The sequence below is a fragment of the Oryctolagus cuniculus genome, chromosome 18 (genome assembly GCF_964237555.1).
Source record: "Oryctolagus cuniculus chromosome 18, mOryCun1.1, whole genome shotgun sequence".
Lineage (NCBI taxonomy): Eukaryota > Metazoa > Chordata > Mammalia > Lagomorpha > Leporidae > Oryctolagus > Oryctolagus cuniculus.
Window position 1 is genome coordinate 50,712,054 of NC_091449.1, and position 15,867 is coordinate 50,727,920.

Genomic DNA, 15,867 nt, shown 5'->3' on the forward strand with positions numbered 1-15,867 from the left:
AGAAACCACAGAGGCCTGGGGCCCCAGCCCACAGAGACCAGCCACCCACTGAGAAACCATGTGATGGATAGAGAGCACTGCGGACTCAGGGTGGAGTGGTCCAGGGACACCTGAGACCCAGCAGGGCCCAAGGTTAGGACACCATGTCCTAGGAAGAATGCAATATGTTGACACTTGAGGCCACTGTCCTGAGACAAAGCCACATTCCAGATGTCCACTCCAGCTGGGGGTACTGAGGCCCCTGACGTAAGTGAAACATGGACTCTCAGCTCACCCACATGGTGCCCATGGGTTACCCATGGGTCACCCAGAGGTTACCCATGCTCAGGCTTTATCAATAGGCAGCTACTCAATAGGCTAATCCTCCACCTTGCGGCGCCGGCACACCGGGTTCTAGTCCCGGTTGGGGCGCCGGATTCTGTCCCGGTTGCCCCTCTTCCAGGCCAGCTCTCTGCTATGGCCAGGGAGTGCAGTGGAGGATGGCCCAGGTGCTTGGGCCCTGCACCCCATGGGAGACCAGGAAAAGCACCTGGCTCCTGGCTCCTGCCAGGATCAGAGCGGTGCGCCGGCTGCAGCGGCGGCCACTGGAGGGTGAACCAACGGCAAAGGAAGACCTTTCTCTCTCTGTCTCTCTCTCTCACTGTCCTGTCAAAAAAAAAAAAAAAAAAAAAAAAAAAAAAAAATAGGCAGCTACTGAAAGGCAAGTACTGCACAGTAGGTAAGACTCCCTCCAGAGGCACCTGCATTCAAGGACAAGTATCTTTGAAGCCTATCTGGGGCTCACCAGAGATCAGGCTCTTCCTGTAAGCAACTCTCCCTGGTTCTCTTCTGGGGTTGCCTCTCCTATGGAAAACCATCAAGGAATGACCCACATCAAGGTCTTCTCCAAGGTCTTCAATTCCAAGTCCCCCAGCAAATCAATGGCTGAGCCTGGCAGGAGCCCTTGGTACAGTGACACAGTAACATGATAGTGCCACACAAGTGAGTGGGAGCATCTCAACACCACACAGTAACTGTCTGCTCCTGGGGAACCTATTGTATCCAGGCTACATGCCCCGGTTCAGGCATCTGCACCCACTCTCTCCCCACTTGACCGTGGAGTCCTCCCAATACTGCGAAGCTGCCTCTGGTCCTGGACCCACTTGCTGAAGCTGCCCACAAATCCATCCAGGTGCTGTCTGTACTACCATGGGTATTGTCCCTTCAAGTGCAAGCATCTTCCTCCTGACACTGGGCCTGGTTGAGCGCAAGCAGTGGTCACAGGCTGGCCAGCCTTGACCAGCTTCTGCTTGTACATTCCAGCCATCCTGAGCCAACTCTGAAGGCAACTAAGAAGGTTCTCTGAGAGATGGAACGGAGCTAACATGACCTCTGTGGGGGTCCTGACCTCTGTCCCTAGCTGGGCCAGCTTTGTGTGCAGCCATACCACTATTACCTCTAGTCTTTACCTGGGATGGGCCATCACCCACAAGACTGCACTCTTCTGGGTATACTCCTTTGCGCCTTTTTTAAAAAGTTTACTTATTTATTTGAAAGTGAGAGAGAGAGTACACACTCCCCAAATGCCCACAACAGCCAGGACTGACCCAGGCCAAAGCCAAGAGGTAGGAACTTCATCCAGGTCTCCCACATGGGTGGCAGGGACCCAAGTATTTGAGTCATTATCTGCTGTCTCCCAGGGTGCACAATAGCAGGAAGCTGGATTGGAAGCAGATGTGGGACTTGATCCCAGGCACTCCAATATGGGTTGGGGACATCGTGAACTGCAGCTTCATCTGCTGTGCCACAATGTCCACAGCCCTCTCTGGGCATTTCCAGGGAAGCATCCACTTTCTTCGAGTGGACAGCATACTGGAGGCTGCTGTGCAGGACACAGAGCAAGGGACTCCATTTTGGCTACTAGGACATGTAGAGCTCCCTAAAACCCCATCCTCCAATTCTTCCCTCAAACGCCTTTGCCTTTAGCCAATTAGCCCCCTCCTCAGGGAAGTCAGTTGTAGGAGGGCCCCTACGGACCGTTTCACCACTTTCTGCAACACTCCTCAGGCCCAGGAGGAACTGCTAGGGCAGAGCACCCAGTGAGGCAGGGGTTAAAACACAGTGATGTCAGGAGGGGAAACTGCTGTGTGGGGCCACGTTGGCCAGGGCCTTGGGGTAGAGTGAGGGGACTGCTGGAAGCTGACTGGAAGGTCAAGGGATGTGGGGCAGGTGAGAGAACTTGAAGTGAATGTAAAAGTGTGGGCCCCAGGAGATGGACTTTTAATGAGATTGCTGTGAGAGATTTGAGCTCGTTCACAGGCTGATGGGAAGAATCTGGAAGGGAAAGAGACTATCCAGACAGGGTTGCAGATGAGTGGCCACTCAGCGTCCAGGGAGTAGGAGGAGGGGACTCAGGACACAGAAGGATCCAAGAAACAAGGCGGTTGCTTCTGCCATTGGAACAGGGTCTGGGGGGCTGGGGGTGGGGTGGGGTACAGATGCAGGGCTGGGAGGCAGATTGGCTTCCATGTCTCTGTGGAGGAGGATGTGGGCCATCTGCCCAGAGAAAAGGCTGGGGACAGGGATGGCAGGCATTTAGACAGGGAGGTGGTCTTCCCAAGCTTGTTGGGGGGCTGCACAGTACTAAGGAAGGACAACTGGACAGGGACACGCTGAGGTTAATCAAATGGGTGAGCATGCACTTCTGGCAGCAGGGAGGATCCCCCTGCAGTGGCCAACTTCCCCAGCCTTTGCTTTCGGGAGTGGAGGTGGGGGGAGGTGACTACAGGATGGAGGCTGCTGGGATTCCTCCAGGGTTGGGGGGCTGCCAGCCGGGCGGGTCCAGGAGTCGGGCGGCCAAGTGAGCTGCGGATGTTGGCAGAAGAGTCCTTGAATGATGGACCAGGGAACCTCAGCTGGGGAGGGCTGGAAATGAAGACAGAAGAGGCAGCAGGGGAGGAAGCATGGCCCAGTGTCCTGCTGAGTCCGGAACCCGTGTCCCACAAGGGACTGAGAATGGGTTGGAGGGCCTAAAGGCTGTGGGTAGAGAGGGGGTGCCTGACTCAGCGATTCCAAAGGTGGAGCAGTTCCAGGTGGTGACATGGCCTTGGGCAGCCGGCAGTGGGGGTGGCTGTAGTGGAGCAGAGGTGCAGGGGAGTGGGTCACTGAGAATGATGGGGTCATGGAATGAGCAGCCACAGCTCAGATGGGTGGACACGTGGCTGCTGAGCTCTTCCCAAGTGAGGGCAGGAGTAAGAGGACAGGAAGACCATAAGCCACAGTCACCCATGAATGGAAGGGGCGGGGAAGCTGTGGATTCAGAGAGCCTGCCACAGGATAGCACTTGGCTGCTTAAAGCACACTTGGTGCTTGCAGCCAACCTCCAGCAAAGAGCTGGCGGCTGCTCGGCCTCAGTCACGCTCAGAGTCCTCTCCAGTTTCATGGCCTGGCAGGCTGAGACCAAGATAGGCCAGGGGCTAGATGCACAGGCAAGGGGGTTAGTGCAGAGCAAGAGGGATGACAGATACCCTCTGACCACTGGCATGGGGTCAGGCTTTCTCTGGCCAGCCTAGCTGGCACCAGGAAGCTGAAGAAGCCTTGTGCAAACAAACTGCAGGTGAAGGTTGGGCTCCAGCAATAAATGGACTGCTTCCTGGTATGTCCTGGCTCTGGCCTTAGGGCAGGGGACGCACAGGCCCACGTCAGGGGCTGACTAAAAGACAAGGTGCGGCAGAGTGACCCTGGTGAAGCAGCACACAATACACCCCAAATCCGCCTCCTGTCTGAGGAAGCCCATGTTGGCGTATCTTGAGAGGGACCAGGGCCGTATGAGTATGGGCTTGGCTAGGTCAGTAGGGAGGTCCCTGGGGAAGGAAGCCTGAGGCCAAAAGGCCGGCATCTCAGCATGGGCAGGTTCCCCGAGCCCTCTGGGTGTCCCAGCCTGTTGCTCCTGCCTGAGGAGGGAGCCAACTGGATGCAGACTCTACTTCAGAAAATGGCTGCTCCTGGCTTGGGGAAGGAATCAGGCCAAGCAGCAGGCACCTATCTCTGTTCCTAGAGGGACAAGTGGGCTAGGGGAGAGTGGGGGCATGATAGAGAATAGAGAAGACTGGACAATGTCTCCAGAAGAGTGCAGGGAAACACTTCCCCATGCCACCTCACTCTCCATGATGCAGACACACTCAGATGCTAGCCACCGGTCAAGCCTCTGGTCACTACGTGGGTGGCCACCTGGCTGGGCCCATTTCTGTGTCCACCAAGCCATAGCTCACAGCTCCTGGGACAGGCCTGCAGAGAGGGCCTCCCCATATCCCCATTGGTACACAGACTGCCCAGTGCAGGCACACTTTCCCAGCCTGCAGAACTCAGGGTCCTCCTGCTCAGCTTCTCCAGGAGCCTAGGGTAGGCAGAGCTGCACCCAAGGGCCATGATGGAGAAGCTGGGGCAGCCCAGGACCAGCCCACCTGAGCTCTGGGGGCTTGGGACAGAATTGGGAAAGGCAGCTAGGCATTCAGCACTCTCTCACCCCCTACCCCAGCCAATCTCCCTGAGATCCAGGACAGCAGATGGAGAATGGGCCTCAGCCCAGAAACCAGGTTCTTCAGAACTCAGTCTATCCCCTAATTCTTGATGCAGACATGGGGGTAGGGGCTTAGGCAGTGGTCAGTGTGGCTACCATAAGGTAAGTGAGAAAGAGGGCTCCCCATCCCAATCTCTGTAACACTAGGGGTATAGGGCAAGGGCTCCACCTAGCACTATCATGCAGAATACTCTCACACCACCCACACACCCTGCACACCACAACCCCAACCAGCAGTGAACTCACTGGTGACCCTGTTTCAGGGTGGTGGCCTGCAAGTCCAAGGTTGTTGGCTAACCAGCCCAGTCATACAGCCCAGGAGGACTCTGAGGGCAGTGCTTGCAGACAGCTTGCTTGACAGAGCTGTCATCAGCTCTAACAGCTGACAGGCACAAGGGCAGATGCTGTAAGCTTCTCAGGGGTAGCTTTCCTGCCCAGTGAGAGAGGCAGGTGCTACAGGGCACACTCACGTGATGAAGTCCAGGAAGCTGGCAAGCGGCTCGTAGGCATGATTTCTCATGTGGCGGAACTCTACCACCATCTTCTCCTTGAGTCGGTCATCAATGACTGACACTGTCAGAGGTGATGCCTCATTGGCCAGGAAATTGCCATAATCCGTGCTCTGCAGGTGCAGCTTCAAGTCTGGAATGTAGGGTGGGAGGGTGAGGATTGGTCTTGCTAAGCCTCCCCTGAGGTCCCCAGTCCCCAACCTCACTCCAGGCCCAGCCTCTCCCCTACAGCTATGTCTTGTTGCTACCCTGACCTCCACCTCCCTGTTGATTCAAGGCCTACTACAGGGTGGCCATGCTAAGGCCCTGGCATGCCGCAGACCTCTAGGCTACAAGCAAACACATAGGGCCCAAGTCTAAGAACAAATCAAAGAACTGTGCCCCAAAATGACAAGGTGGCCAAGGCAAGGTGCCATTCACAACCCACAGCTTTTGAGGCCTTTCTACATGTGAGGCTCTAGAGCTGAACCTAGAGCAGAATACAATATAGGCTCTGCCCTCCAGGTCCTCATGGGCAAGCCAACAGACCTCAAGTAGACACTAGGAACATGAAATAAAGGAGATGCCCAAAGCTGTGGGAATAGAGGAGAGATGGCAGCAAAACATGCTTGTATGAATGAGGCCTGCTATGTTGGGCTACAGCAAAGGAACAGCCGGCAGGGCTGTTTAAGCAAAAAGAGCCCTTTAGGGGCAAATAGTGGCATGAAGGAAGAGAAGACTGGGCTTCCTTAGGAGTGGCCAGAGGCAGGAAGAGCAGCCCTCAGGGCTCTCCCGCACATTTAAGGACAGGGTGAGGGAGAAGGTTAAGAGGGACAGAGTAGGAGGGCCCTGGGGAAGTGGGACCATGCAGCAACCTAACAGTCTCCTAGTTTCTGCCCTTGACTTCCCTATAGCAGAGTTTGTTTGTTTGTTTTTTAAGATTGATTTATTTGAAAGGCAAAGTTAGAGAGAGAGGAAAGAGTGAGTAAGCAAGCTTCCATCCACTGCTTCACTCCCCAAATGGCCACAATGGCCAGGGCTGAGACAGGCAGAAGCCAGCATCCCAGTCTCCCATGCAGATGGCAGGGGCCCAGGATTTGGGCCATCTTCCTCTGCTTTTCCAGGTGCATTAGCAGGGAGCGGGCTGGTTCAGAAGAGGAGCAGCTGGGCCTCAAATTGGCACTCCTGTATGGGATGCTAGTCTCTATGCCACAATGCCGGCCTCTCAAGTGATGTTTTTAAAACAAGAGCCAGACCACATCATTTATCTGCCCCACACCCTCTTGTGTTCCAATTTCATTCCTATTTCAACTCCACGTGGTTGCCCCACAATCACTGCCCAGCCTTTCTGTTCCTGCCACACCTTCACCACCCTCCCCACAAACTCTCCATGCTCATTCATCTTCACCTTGGGGCCCTTCCTTGACCCCTTGCTTGGTGGTTGTCACTATCCCTCCCTTTAGATTGCTCCCTAAATGTTGCCCCTCCAGAGGCCTCTCCTGCAGCCCCACCATACTTGTGGCACTTTTCTTTGTAGGACTTTTCCCACCTATTGTAGGCCACCTAAGCTTGCCCAGCACAGGGACTCTGTCGAGGTCCCTGTGGTATGCTGGGCCAAGAACAGAGCACGCTCCGGTATGTCCATGCTCAGTGGAACCTGATGAATAAAGGACGGCAGGAGAGTTTTCCCCAGGACATGGGGTGGGAGGAAGGGGGTGGGGCGCTACAGCTGTGACGACGGCAGTACCAAGGACAGTGGCCAAGAAGGGACTCCTGTGTGTGTGCATGCCCCTCCACCAGCCAAAGCTGGCTTCTGCTGCTCGTGGACAGCAAGCTTCTCTGCCTCTGGGGAGGCTGGCCCGAGGGCGGGGGGACAGGAAGGCCTGTATTTGTGAGCACTTGCCCATGCCCTCCTGATCAAGGCCTCCCCTGTGTCCTTGAAGCACAGAGGACCATGCCACTATGAGATGCTCAAAGAGAGAGAGTGGGGGCATGCAGCCCCCTCTCCAGGCTTAGGAGCCTCTTGTAATGCTCCTCCTGCTATACCCCAGGGGAGAAGAATGCTCCTGGCCTGGATTCAGGAGTGCTAAGAGAGAGACAGAAGAGAGGTATGGGAGGGTATGGAGAGAAGGATGTGCTAACTGCTGGAGAAGACACCTTCCACCTGTGCCTCCTGGCAAGCCAGGGCTCGTGTCCTCTGTGTCTCTTAGGCAATCATGGAGTAGACTGCAACTTCCTGAAGTCTGCAGAAGTCTGCTACCTTTACCATCACTCTGCCATTAATGCCTAGTCTTCTGTCATCACTCAGAAGAGGACAGGAAAGAGGGAAAGGTGGGACACTTCCTGTTCTGCCCCTTAGACCCCACTGCCTCTTTGCCTGGGAGATGTGCACACTCTGCTACGTTTTTACCCCAGGCTGTATACAAGAGGCCCTGACCAGGCTCTGTTCTTCCCCATCCTCACCCTAGTCTGGCCAAGCCCAACTACTGCTGGAATAAAGGTGCTCTGCTTAGTATATTTAGCTTGTTGCAGTATTTGCTTACTTGGTTGTTACAGAAAAATTATTAAGCGTAATTGATGGTTGTTCTGTATTGCCTTTATTTCCACCTCTAGAAACAGGCTTCAAGTGCTAGATTTTAATATCTTTAAGTTTGGGCAAGTGCACAATTTTTGAAGATTTATTTATTTGAGAGGTAGAATTATAGACAGAGAGAAAGATCTTCCATCTGCTGGCTCACTCCCCAAATGGTCGCAATGGCCAGAGCTGGGCTGATCTGAAGCCAGGAGCTTCCTCTGGGTCTCCCATTTAGGTGCAGGGACCCAAGCACTTGTGCAATCTTCCACTGCTTTGCCAGACCATAAGCAGAGAGCTGGATTAGAAGAGAAGCAGCCAGGATCCAAACTGGTGCCCATATCGGATGCTGGTGCTGTAGGCAGAGGCTTAGCCCACTATGCCACAGTGCCGGCCTTAAGTTCATAAAATTTTTAAGAAGAAATGTGGTTTAGGGGTTAGCATTGTGGCATAAGGGGTTAAGTTTCTGCTGGCAACTTATGGGTGCAGGTTCAAATCCCACTGCTCCAATTCTCATCCAGCTCCCTGCTGATTTGCCTGGAAAAGAAGCAGAGGATGGCCCAAGTGCTTGGGCACCTGTACCCATGTAGGAGACCCAGAGGAAGCTCCTGGCTCCTTGCTTTGGCCTTGCTCAGCCCTGGCTGTTATGGCCATTTGGGGGAGTGAACCAGTGGATGGAAGATCTTTCTCTTTCTCTCTTTCAAATAAATAAAAATCTTAAAAAAAAAAAAAAAAAAAAAAAAAAAAAAAAAAAAAAAGAGGGGACCAGAAATTCCCAGTTTAAGAAAAAATATATCAGGGCCTGTAGAAGTCCCAGCTGTTCCACTTCCAATCCAGTTCTCTGCTATGGCCTGGGAAAGCAGCAGAAGATGGCCCAGGTGCTTGGGCCCCTGCACCCACATGGGAGACCCAGAAGAAGCTCCTGGCTTGTGACTTCAGAGTGGTCATTTGGGAACTGAACCAGCAGATGGAAGATCTCACTCTCTATCTCTACCTCTCTCTGTAACTCTGTCTCTCAAATGAATAAAATAAGTATTTTTAAAAAAACGTGGGGAGTGGCACTGTGGTGTAGTGGATAAAGCTGCCACCTGCAGTGCTGGCATCACAAATGGGCACCAGTTTGAGTTCCAACTGCTCCACTTCTGATGCAGCCTGGGAAAGCAGTAGCAGATGGCCCAAGTCCTTGCCCTGCACCTGCATGGGAGACCCAAAAGAAACTCCTGGCTTCTGGCTTTGGATCGACCCAACTCCAGTCACTGTGGCCTTTTGGGGAGTGAGCCAGCGGATGGAAGACTGCCTCTGCCCCTGCCTCTCTGTAACTCTGCCTTTCAAATAAATAAATCTTTTTTTAAAAATGTGGTTTACTTGCACAAAACTGACTAAATTTTGAGACACTGTTAATTCTGTACAAATTTTTTGGTGTAAAACAAATGGTGAGAATATAAATTGGCTCTTCTTATTACAGTATTGAAATGAAGCCTATTTAATTTATCAAGTCATGTTCATACTCTAATTTTACACACGGCAGTTATCAATAAATTCTGTGACACTTAAGAAAAAACTGAGCTAAGGGATCTGACCAACGCCCAACAAATGCTGAAATCTGCACTGGGGAAGCTGCAGAGCGGACAGTGGCTGGGAGCCAGGGCTGGAATATGGCATTCTGGGTCAAACTGTCTGGCAAGGCAGCTGCCAAACCAACCTGTCTTTTTATCCATGCAGTTACTGCAGCTAGCTGAGAGCCCTTCTCAGGCCAGGAGACTTCTTCCTCTAGCTCATCTGGCCAGGCCAGGTGCATGGGCAGAGCCCCAGGCCTAAACCCAGCCCACTGGATGGGGCCCCCAGTAGGGACAGGGAGTTTGGCCCTGGACCCCAGGCCTGCCTCCTGATCCTTCCTCTCCAAGGGGCTTCCCAGGCATCACGCAGGCCCTGCCCTTCTGAGCCTTGGCATGTGTTTCTGGGAAGCTCCCCAGGGCCAACTCTCACTCCCACTTGAGATCCTCACGAGCTCTCTAGCAGTAAGAAACTTCCTCTGGCCCAGCCTCCGCCTTTGCTCCACATGGCTCCTCTCCCTGGGAAGGCTCAGCAACTTCCCTGCTGCCAAGCACCCTTTCCCTTCTCTAGCCCCATGGTTCTCTCCATCCAACACCCAGCCCTGGGTGGGAGTCCTCAGCCTATCCAGACCCATTCTAAATGGAAACACACGTGCCACGTAGCAGACTCTGTCCTATGCCCAGAGCAACCTACAGGCTGCATCTCAGCCATGCCCACTTCACAGATGCAGGAATGAAAAATCAGACTGAACTTGAAACTTATCTAGAGTCCCACAGCTTGGTATAGAAGGGCCAGAATGTGGTGCAGGCCTGGTGGATTCTGTCCACCCCCAATTCTGGTCTCTCCTCCCCAGCTCTGCACCCCTTTGACCATATTCCTCCACAGCACTTGGCCCAGGACAGGTCTTTCAGATACGGACTCAGCTGCCCAGACTGCCTTTTTTTTTTTTTTTTTTTTGACAGGCAGAGTGGACAGTGAGAGAGAGACAGAGAGAAAGGTCTTCCTTTTGCCATTGGTTCACCATCCAATGGCCACCGTGGCCAGCGCGCTGTGGCCAGCACACTGCGCTGATCCGATGGCAGGAGCCAGGTGCTTTTCCTGGTTTCCCATGCGGGTGCAGGGCCCAAGTACTTGGGCCATCCTCCACTGCACTCCCGGGCCACAGCAGAGAGCTGGCCTGGAAGAGGGGCAACCGGGACAGAATCCGGCACCCCGACCGGGACTAGAACCCCGTGTGCCGGCACTGCAAAGCGGAGGATTAGCCTATTGAGCCACAGCGCCGGCCCAGACTGCCTTTAGTTCCATAAGAGCTGGAAGGTGGCACAGAGCTGGAAGAGGCCAGGGCATGACCTCTCCCTGACCTTGGAGGCAGCCAGGATACTCACTGCCCACCTGACAGGTGTGGGCCTGGACTGTCATGACTCAGTGACAAGTCCTCCTGGCATCACTGATGGCATCAGTCAGTCCTAGAGAAGCTGAGAATGTATGCATGTGAGTGAGGTGGCAAAAGCTGAGGGGGGCTCTCCTTTGCATGTCCCCCACCCCACTCCCAGAGCTTAGCAAGGGCCTCAGAGCAAACACCCCCGTGCCTTGGCTGCTACATTCTGCTGACACTGCATCTGGGGAAGCCACGGCTCCAAGCACTACTGGAACGCAGGCAGCCGGGTGGTTTCTGCTGGCGTTTGTCAGATCAGAGCAAACCCGGGAGACTCTACTGAGAAGCCTACCCAAGGCCTGAGGAGTCTTCCTTACCAGGAAGCTAATTTTTAAAAGCCCCCAGGGACAATGACAAGGGGCTGTTCCAGACCACTTTCCCTGGCTGGGCCCCACATCTCCCTGTGACCCAAGGAAAAGGGACAGCCTGCCAGCGCCAGCCAAGAAGGCGACTTGGAGGAAGCAGGCTAGCTGATCCCTCAGCTCGCCCACGAGGGGACCACACAGGGCTTCTAAACCAGCTCTGACCCTGCTGGAGAAACCTGGCTCCCAGACCCGGTGGCTGGCAGCCCTAATCCCTTCAGACAGTCCTGGCCAGGGCTAGGACAAGGCCAGTTAGGATACCCCCTCCTCTCCAACTTCCTGCTCTCTCTGAGGGATGAGGAGGAGGGGATATCACTGGGGGTGGGATCTGAGCATAGGAGGAAAGGCCTGGAACTTGTAGAGAGCTTCGTGGGAGACCCGGCCACCCAGCCCTGGCCTAGCCTGAGGGCAGCCGAGGACGGCAGGGGCTCCAAGAAAGCAGAGGCTAGTTCTGCTCTGGGCTCAGCAGCCTGACAGCTTCAGTGACGGCCCCTGAGGGGCCTGGACATGCCCGAGGCCGAGGCATGAGCAGTGTTCTGGTTAGCACAGACTCGGGGGACTGGTTTGGTCTGCCCACAAGCCCAGCTGTCTACCCCAAATCCTCCTATCTGTGGCCCAGCATCAGGAATGTCTGGCCAACTTGGGGGCTCTCATAGCAAAAGACTTCCTCAGAGGCTGATTTCCCATGTTCAAGAAGTTGTGGTTACCAAGAAGTTTCCTCCACAGCCTGACCCGAACCCCACTTGAGAGGAAGCTGACTAGCTCCGTTCCGAGCCTTCTAGCCTCCTAGCCTCCTCTCAGAGCCCTGGGCTTGCTCCTCAGCCTCCCCCCCACCGCCCCATGGGCCTTTCCACACCTCTTCTGTTTCCCATGTTCCTATCCCCAAGTTCTGGAGATGCTCCCACCAACTTCACCTCCTGGCGCCATCCAGGCATCCTGTCCCACAGCTTGGCTCCCCACCCACAAGGCCACTCTCCACACCACCACTAGAATGTCCTCCAACTCCAACATGTCATTGTCATCTTTACCCCGTGGTCGCCACAGCCCTGGAGCTAGAGCCCTGCCTCCTCCCACAGCCTGTGAGCCCATGGCCTTGGCACTCCCATCACTGTCTTGGCTCTCGCCTCGCTGCTCCACCAGTGCTGTTCCCCAGCTACAGCCCCCTCTCAGCAAGTGCTCCAGGGAGGCCTGGGAGCTGCCCCACAGCTAGCCTACAGCGAAGCTCCTGAAGTGTAGGAATCAGAGCAGCTTCCTCAGGCCCAGCCAGAGAGACTGGGCTGGGAAGACGACACACCTCAGGCTGGGAAGTGAAAACCCCTGTGGTCCCTCTTCCACCAGGCAGCCCTATATACCCTGAGGTTGCTATGTTAAAGACTGCTGCCCTGGCTTTGTGCAGAGCTGATACCCTATACCCACCTGGGATGGCTGCTTTTCGTAGGGCTCATCAGCTTGCACCAGACTCGGGCTGGTCCCATGGCTTCCACCTGTTCCACACCACACCCTTCTTCCCTTAATCTCCAGTCTCTTGGGCCAGAAGGCCTCAGCAGCAGGGCCCTGATCCCCCAGCTGGCAGCCCCTGCTACCAACCCAGCTCCGGATTAATAGGAGGGCATGAGGACTACCAGCCTGGCCAGCACTCTCTGCTCTGTGTGGGACAAAGTACGGGCTTGGCAGCCAGACCCAGCCAGGCCTTAGGAGGTGGCAGCTGGGCAGCCCTGCCCCCGCCTACTTCCTGAAACCTTCCCTAGATCCTGCCAACTCTGAAGGGGATTGTCCAGTCCCTCTAGGTGTCCCAGGGGCAGACAGTACATGGCCTAAGAAACTTGGGGAGGAGAGGGTGGGTCCTGGACCGTGCCAGGGGATTGGTCACACACGCACCAGGGGCCCAGCAGGAGAGGAGCAGCCCTAGCACAGCACACTAGGTGGGGCAGCCCCTGCTCTACAGTCACCCATGGCCTCATGGCCCATGGAAGGGTCCTGCTGGCCAGCTGGCCACTGCAGAGTGTGAGAGGACAGTGTGTTCCCAGACTTCACTTCTCCTTTTCCAGAGGTTACTCAATGACACTCTCCTGGGGAGCTCAGGAGTTTTTAGGAATTGTGGCCCACTGAATGAAACCAGATGTGAGAACATGTCCCCTAAAGCCCAGTGTGCCCATCTTGCCACTCCTGGCATGGGTGAGGGCCTTGAGGTCTGTTCTACCACTCTCTTGAGCCCAGGTAAGGGGTCTACTTTGAAGAGACTGGATCTGGGTTCTACTTTCAATGCTACAACTCCAAGGTACTCAAAAGCATGAAAACTCAGTGAGACGTATAGATATGAACAGATGGCCAGACTGCAGCCAAGGCCACCCTGCTCCTCCCTGGTGAATGTGCTGGGCTTGGGCCTCCTCCCTAGGCTTGGAGGGGGGGAGACCTCCTCTTATCAGCTCCGCAGCAGATGCATGTTCTGGCTGGCTGGATCTGCAGGGTCAGAGCCCACATCTGAAACTCTGTGGGGGAGCTACAGCCAGGAAACCATTGACCCCGAGTTTACCTGTGGCCTGCAGCACAGACTGAGTGTCCTCTTCAGCTCTCTGGCCTCTGCCAAGGCCCATCAGTCTCCCTACAAACCTCATGTGACACCAACTGACCAATTAAGCCTGTGTGTTCCAGTTGTTCATATCAAATGCCAGCTCCCACATGCCACCTGTCATGGCCCATCCGGAGCCTTGGCACCCCCACTCCCACCTGGGGCATCCCTGGCCCTTTTTCCTGGCAAGTGCAGGACCACCCACCATCTGGCGGCTGGTCCATGCCTTGCTCTGTTCCCCTTTGCAGACCCATTTTGCCTACTCACTGGTTTTAACATATCACTCCTTAGGCAACTGAGTGGGGCAGGAGAGAGGATTTGAGCTATGGAGCCACAGTTACCTGGGTTCAAATCCTATCCCACAGCTGTGGACTCTCGTCCCAGATTCCTGGCCCATCACTTGGTGAAAGGCCCTGCACTAGACCTCAGTCTCACAGGTATGCACACAGACACTAAACGTGCAGAGGGTATCCTGAAAGAATGAAGCACAACACAGCCCATTGCTTCTGGCAGGCAGGACTCCAGCCAGAACTTCCCAACTAACACTCTCAGAGGTGAACTGTGCTCCTGACTCAGGCTGATACTCAGGCAACCCTCCTTTGCCCTCCAGAGAGGCCTGGATCTTTCTTCCCCATGGTCTGTCCCAACCCTTCCCGCAGGCTCTAACACGTCCTTGTTTCTGTCAAGCCTGTGGGGAACCTTGTGCAGCAAGGAGTGTACAGACACACAGGCCCCATTCCGTTACCTCCAGAGAAAAAAGGCACACAGCTGGCTGGAGACCCAGGACACCTGTCTCCAAACCCACATCTCACTTCAACCACCAGGAAAATCACATAAAGCTCCGAGCAGTCCCAGTAACCTAGATAGACAGAATCTAGGAGGGAACTCTTCACCACCTACCACGCCCTGAACTGCAGATCTGGGGTCTTGGGAGCAGGCAGAAGTTAGTGTAGCCAAGCGCAGCTCTTGCTCCATGGGAAGCCCCGGCTGGCAGGCCAGAAATCTTGGGAAGAACCTGGAGTCTACTGCTGGCTCAGCCATAGGCAAGTTACTAGGTTTCAGCTGGCACAAAGCAGAGCTCCTGCAGGGAAAGGACAGTAAGTTCTCCTTCCTTAGCCCCGGGGCCCAATTTTGTTTCATTCTGGAGGCCTCTCTGTGAGGTGAGGCATTCACAGCAGGGGGATGGGCAAGGTCTACAAAGGTGCCCCAGCGGACACCAGGGGCCAGTGGCACTACCTGCCAGCAACATGAGACAGGAATTGAAAAGGAGGGTCACTCCCTGTATCTAGGAGGCAGCAGGATGTCTGCCCTGGGTTCACCACCCTACTCCCTGCTCCATGACAGGTGGCAGGTGGTGGCAGAACCACATTTAATTACCCTCATGCTCTCAGGAACACTTTGTCCCTGCGGCTGGGTGAATGAAAGCATCACTCACACCCCATGAGGAAGTCAATTCATCTGAGAGTCAAGAGGGTGCCGGGCAGGCAAGCGTCCAGTGTGCCAAAGGGAGGGGCAGAACTGGTTACAGCTGCACCCAGGGCAAGTTCCAAGAAGCTCTCCTTTAGCTGAGCAGAGATCCAACTGCACAGTCCTCACCAGGCCATCCCCACTCAGACCCTAAGGTTCCACAGGACTGGCAGGTCCCAGGAGACACAGGGCTTGCAGGACAGCTTCCTATGTTCTCCGGTTGCAGCTTCACCCTTGCTGCTGACCTGCACTTTGACCTTGAACAGGTGCTTTCTTTTCCAGGCTTGCCACCCTGTTAGAGAACCTGCAGGCTGGGGAGTAGATCTATGGCTTTGAGGAGGAACTTCTTTTCATTTTCCCAAAGATCTGAGAGTTTGTCTGGGTGCGAATGAAAGTGGTAAAGTGGTCTGGCCTGGCCAAGTGCCAGGCAGCTCAGGGAAAGCCAGCTGTGGCAGTGAGCTTTGCCCAAAAACTGGCCCATATCCACGTCTATAGCTCCAGGGTCTGCTGGCTCATAACACCTGAGTAATCATGCCAGTCCTTGATGTGGGGCTCCTGTCCCACCTGCACAGACCTATGGAAGAAGAACATGAAGGAAAGCTGGCACTGGCTCCAACAGGGGTTGAGGGCAGTTCTGCAGCCCCCAGAGGCTGCCATTCTCAGTGAGACTAAGCCAGGTCAGGCTAGACCATGGCTGCAGCATCCTGCCAATTCCACAGTGCCTAGAACCAGTCCAAAGGAAGGAAGTAGAAAGTACTCCTTTTAGGGCCAGTGCTGTGGCATAGCAGGTTAAGCTCCTGTCTGCAGTGGCAGCATTTCATATGAGAGCCAGTTCAGGTCCCAGCTGCTCCACTTCTGACCC

General features: G+C 54.9%; 1 protein-coding gene across 1 annotated transcript in view; it reads right to left on the reverse strand.

The window, feature by feature from the left end:
• Positions 1 to 15,867, reverse strand: part of ATP6V0D1 (ATPase H+ transporting V0 subunit d1) — a 46,793-nt gene that overhangs the window by 9,974 nt on the left and 20,952 nt on the right. Inside the window, exon 2 of the mRNA XM_002711614.5 lies at positions 5,029 to 5,200. Coding sequence (XP_002711660.3) covers positions 5,029 to 5,200 — 172 coding nt within the window. The remainder of the gene's footprint in view (positions 1 to 5,028; positions 5,201 to 15,867) is intronic.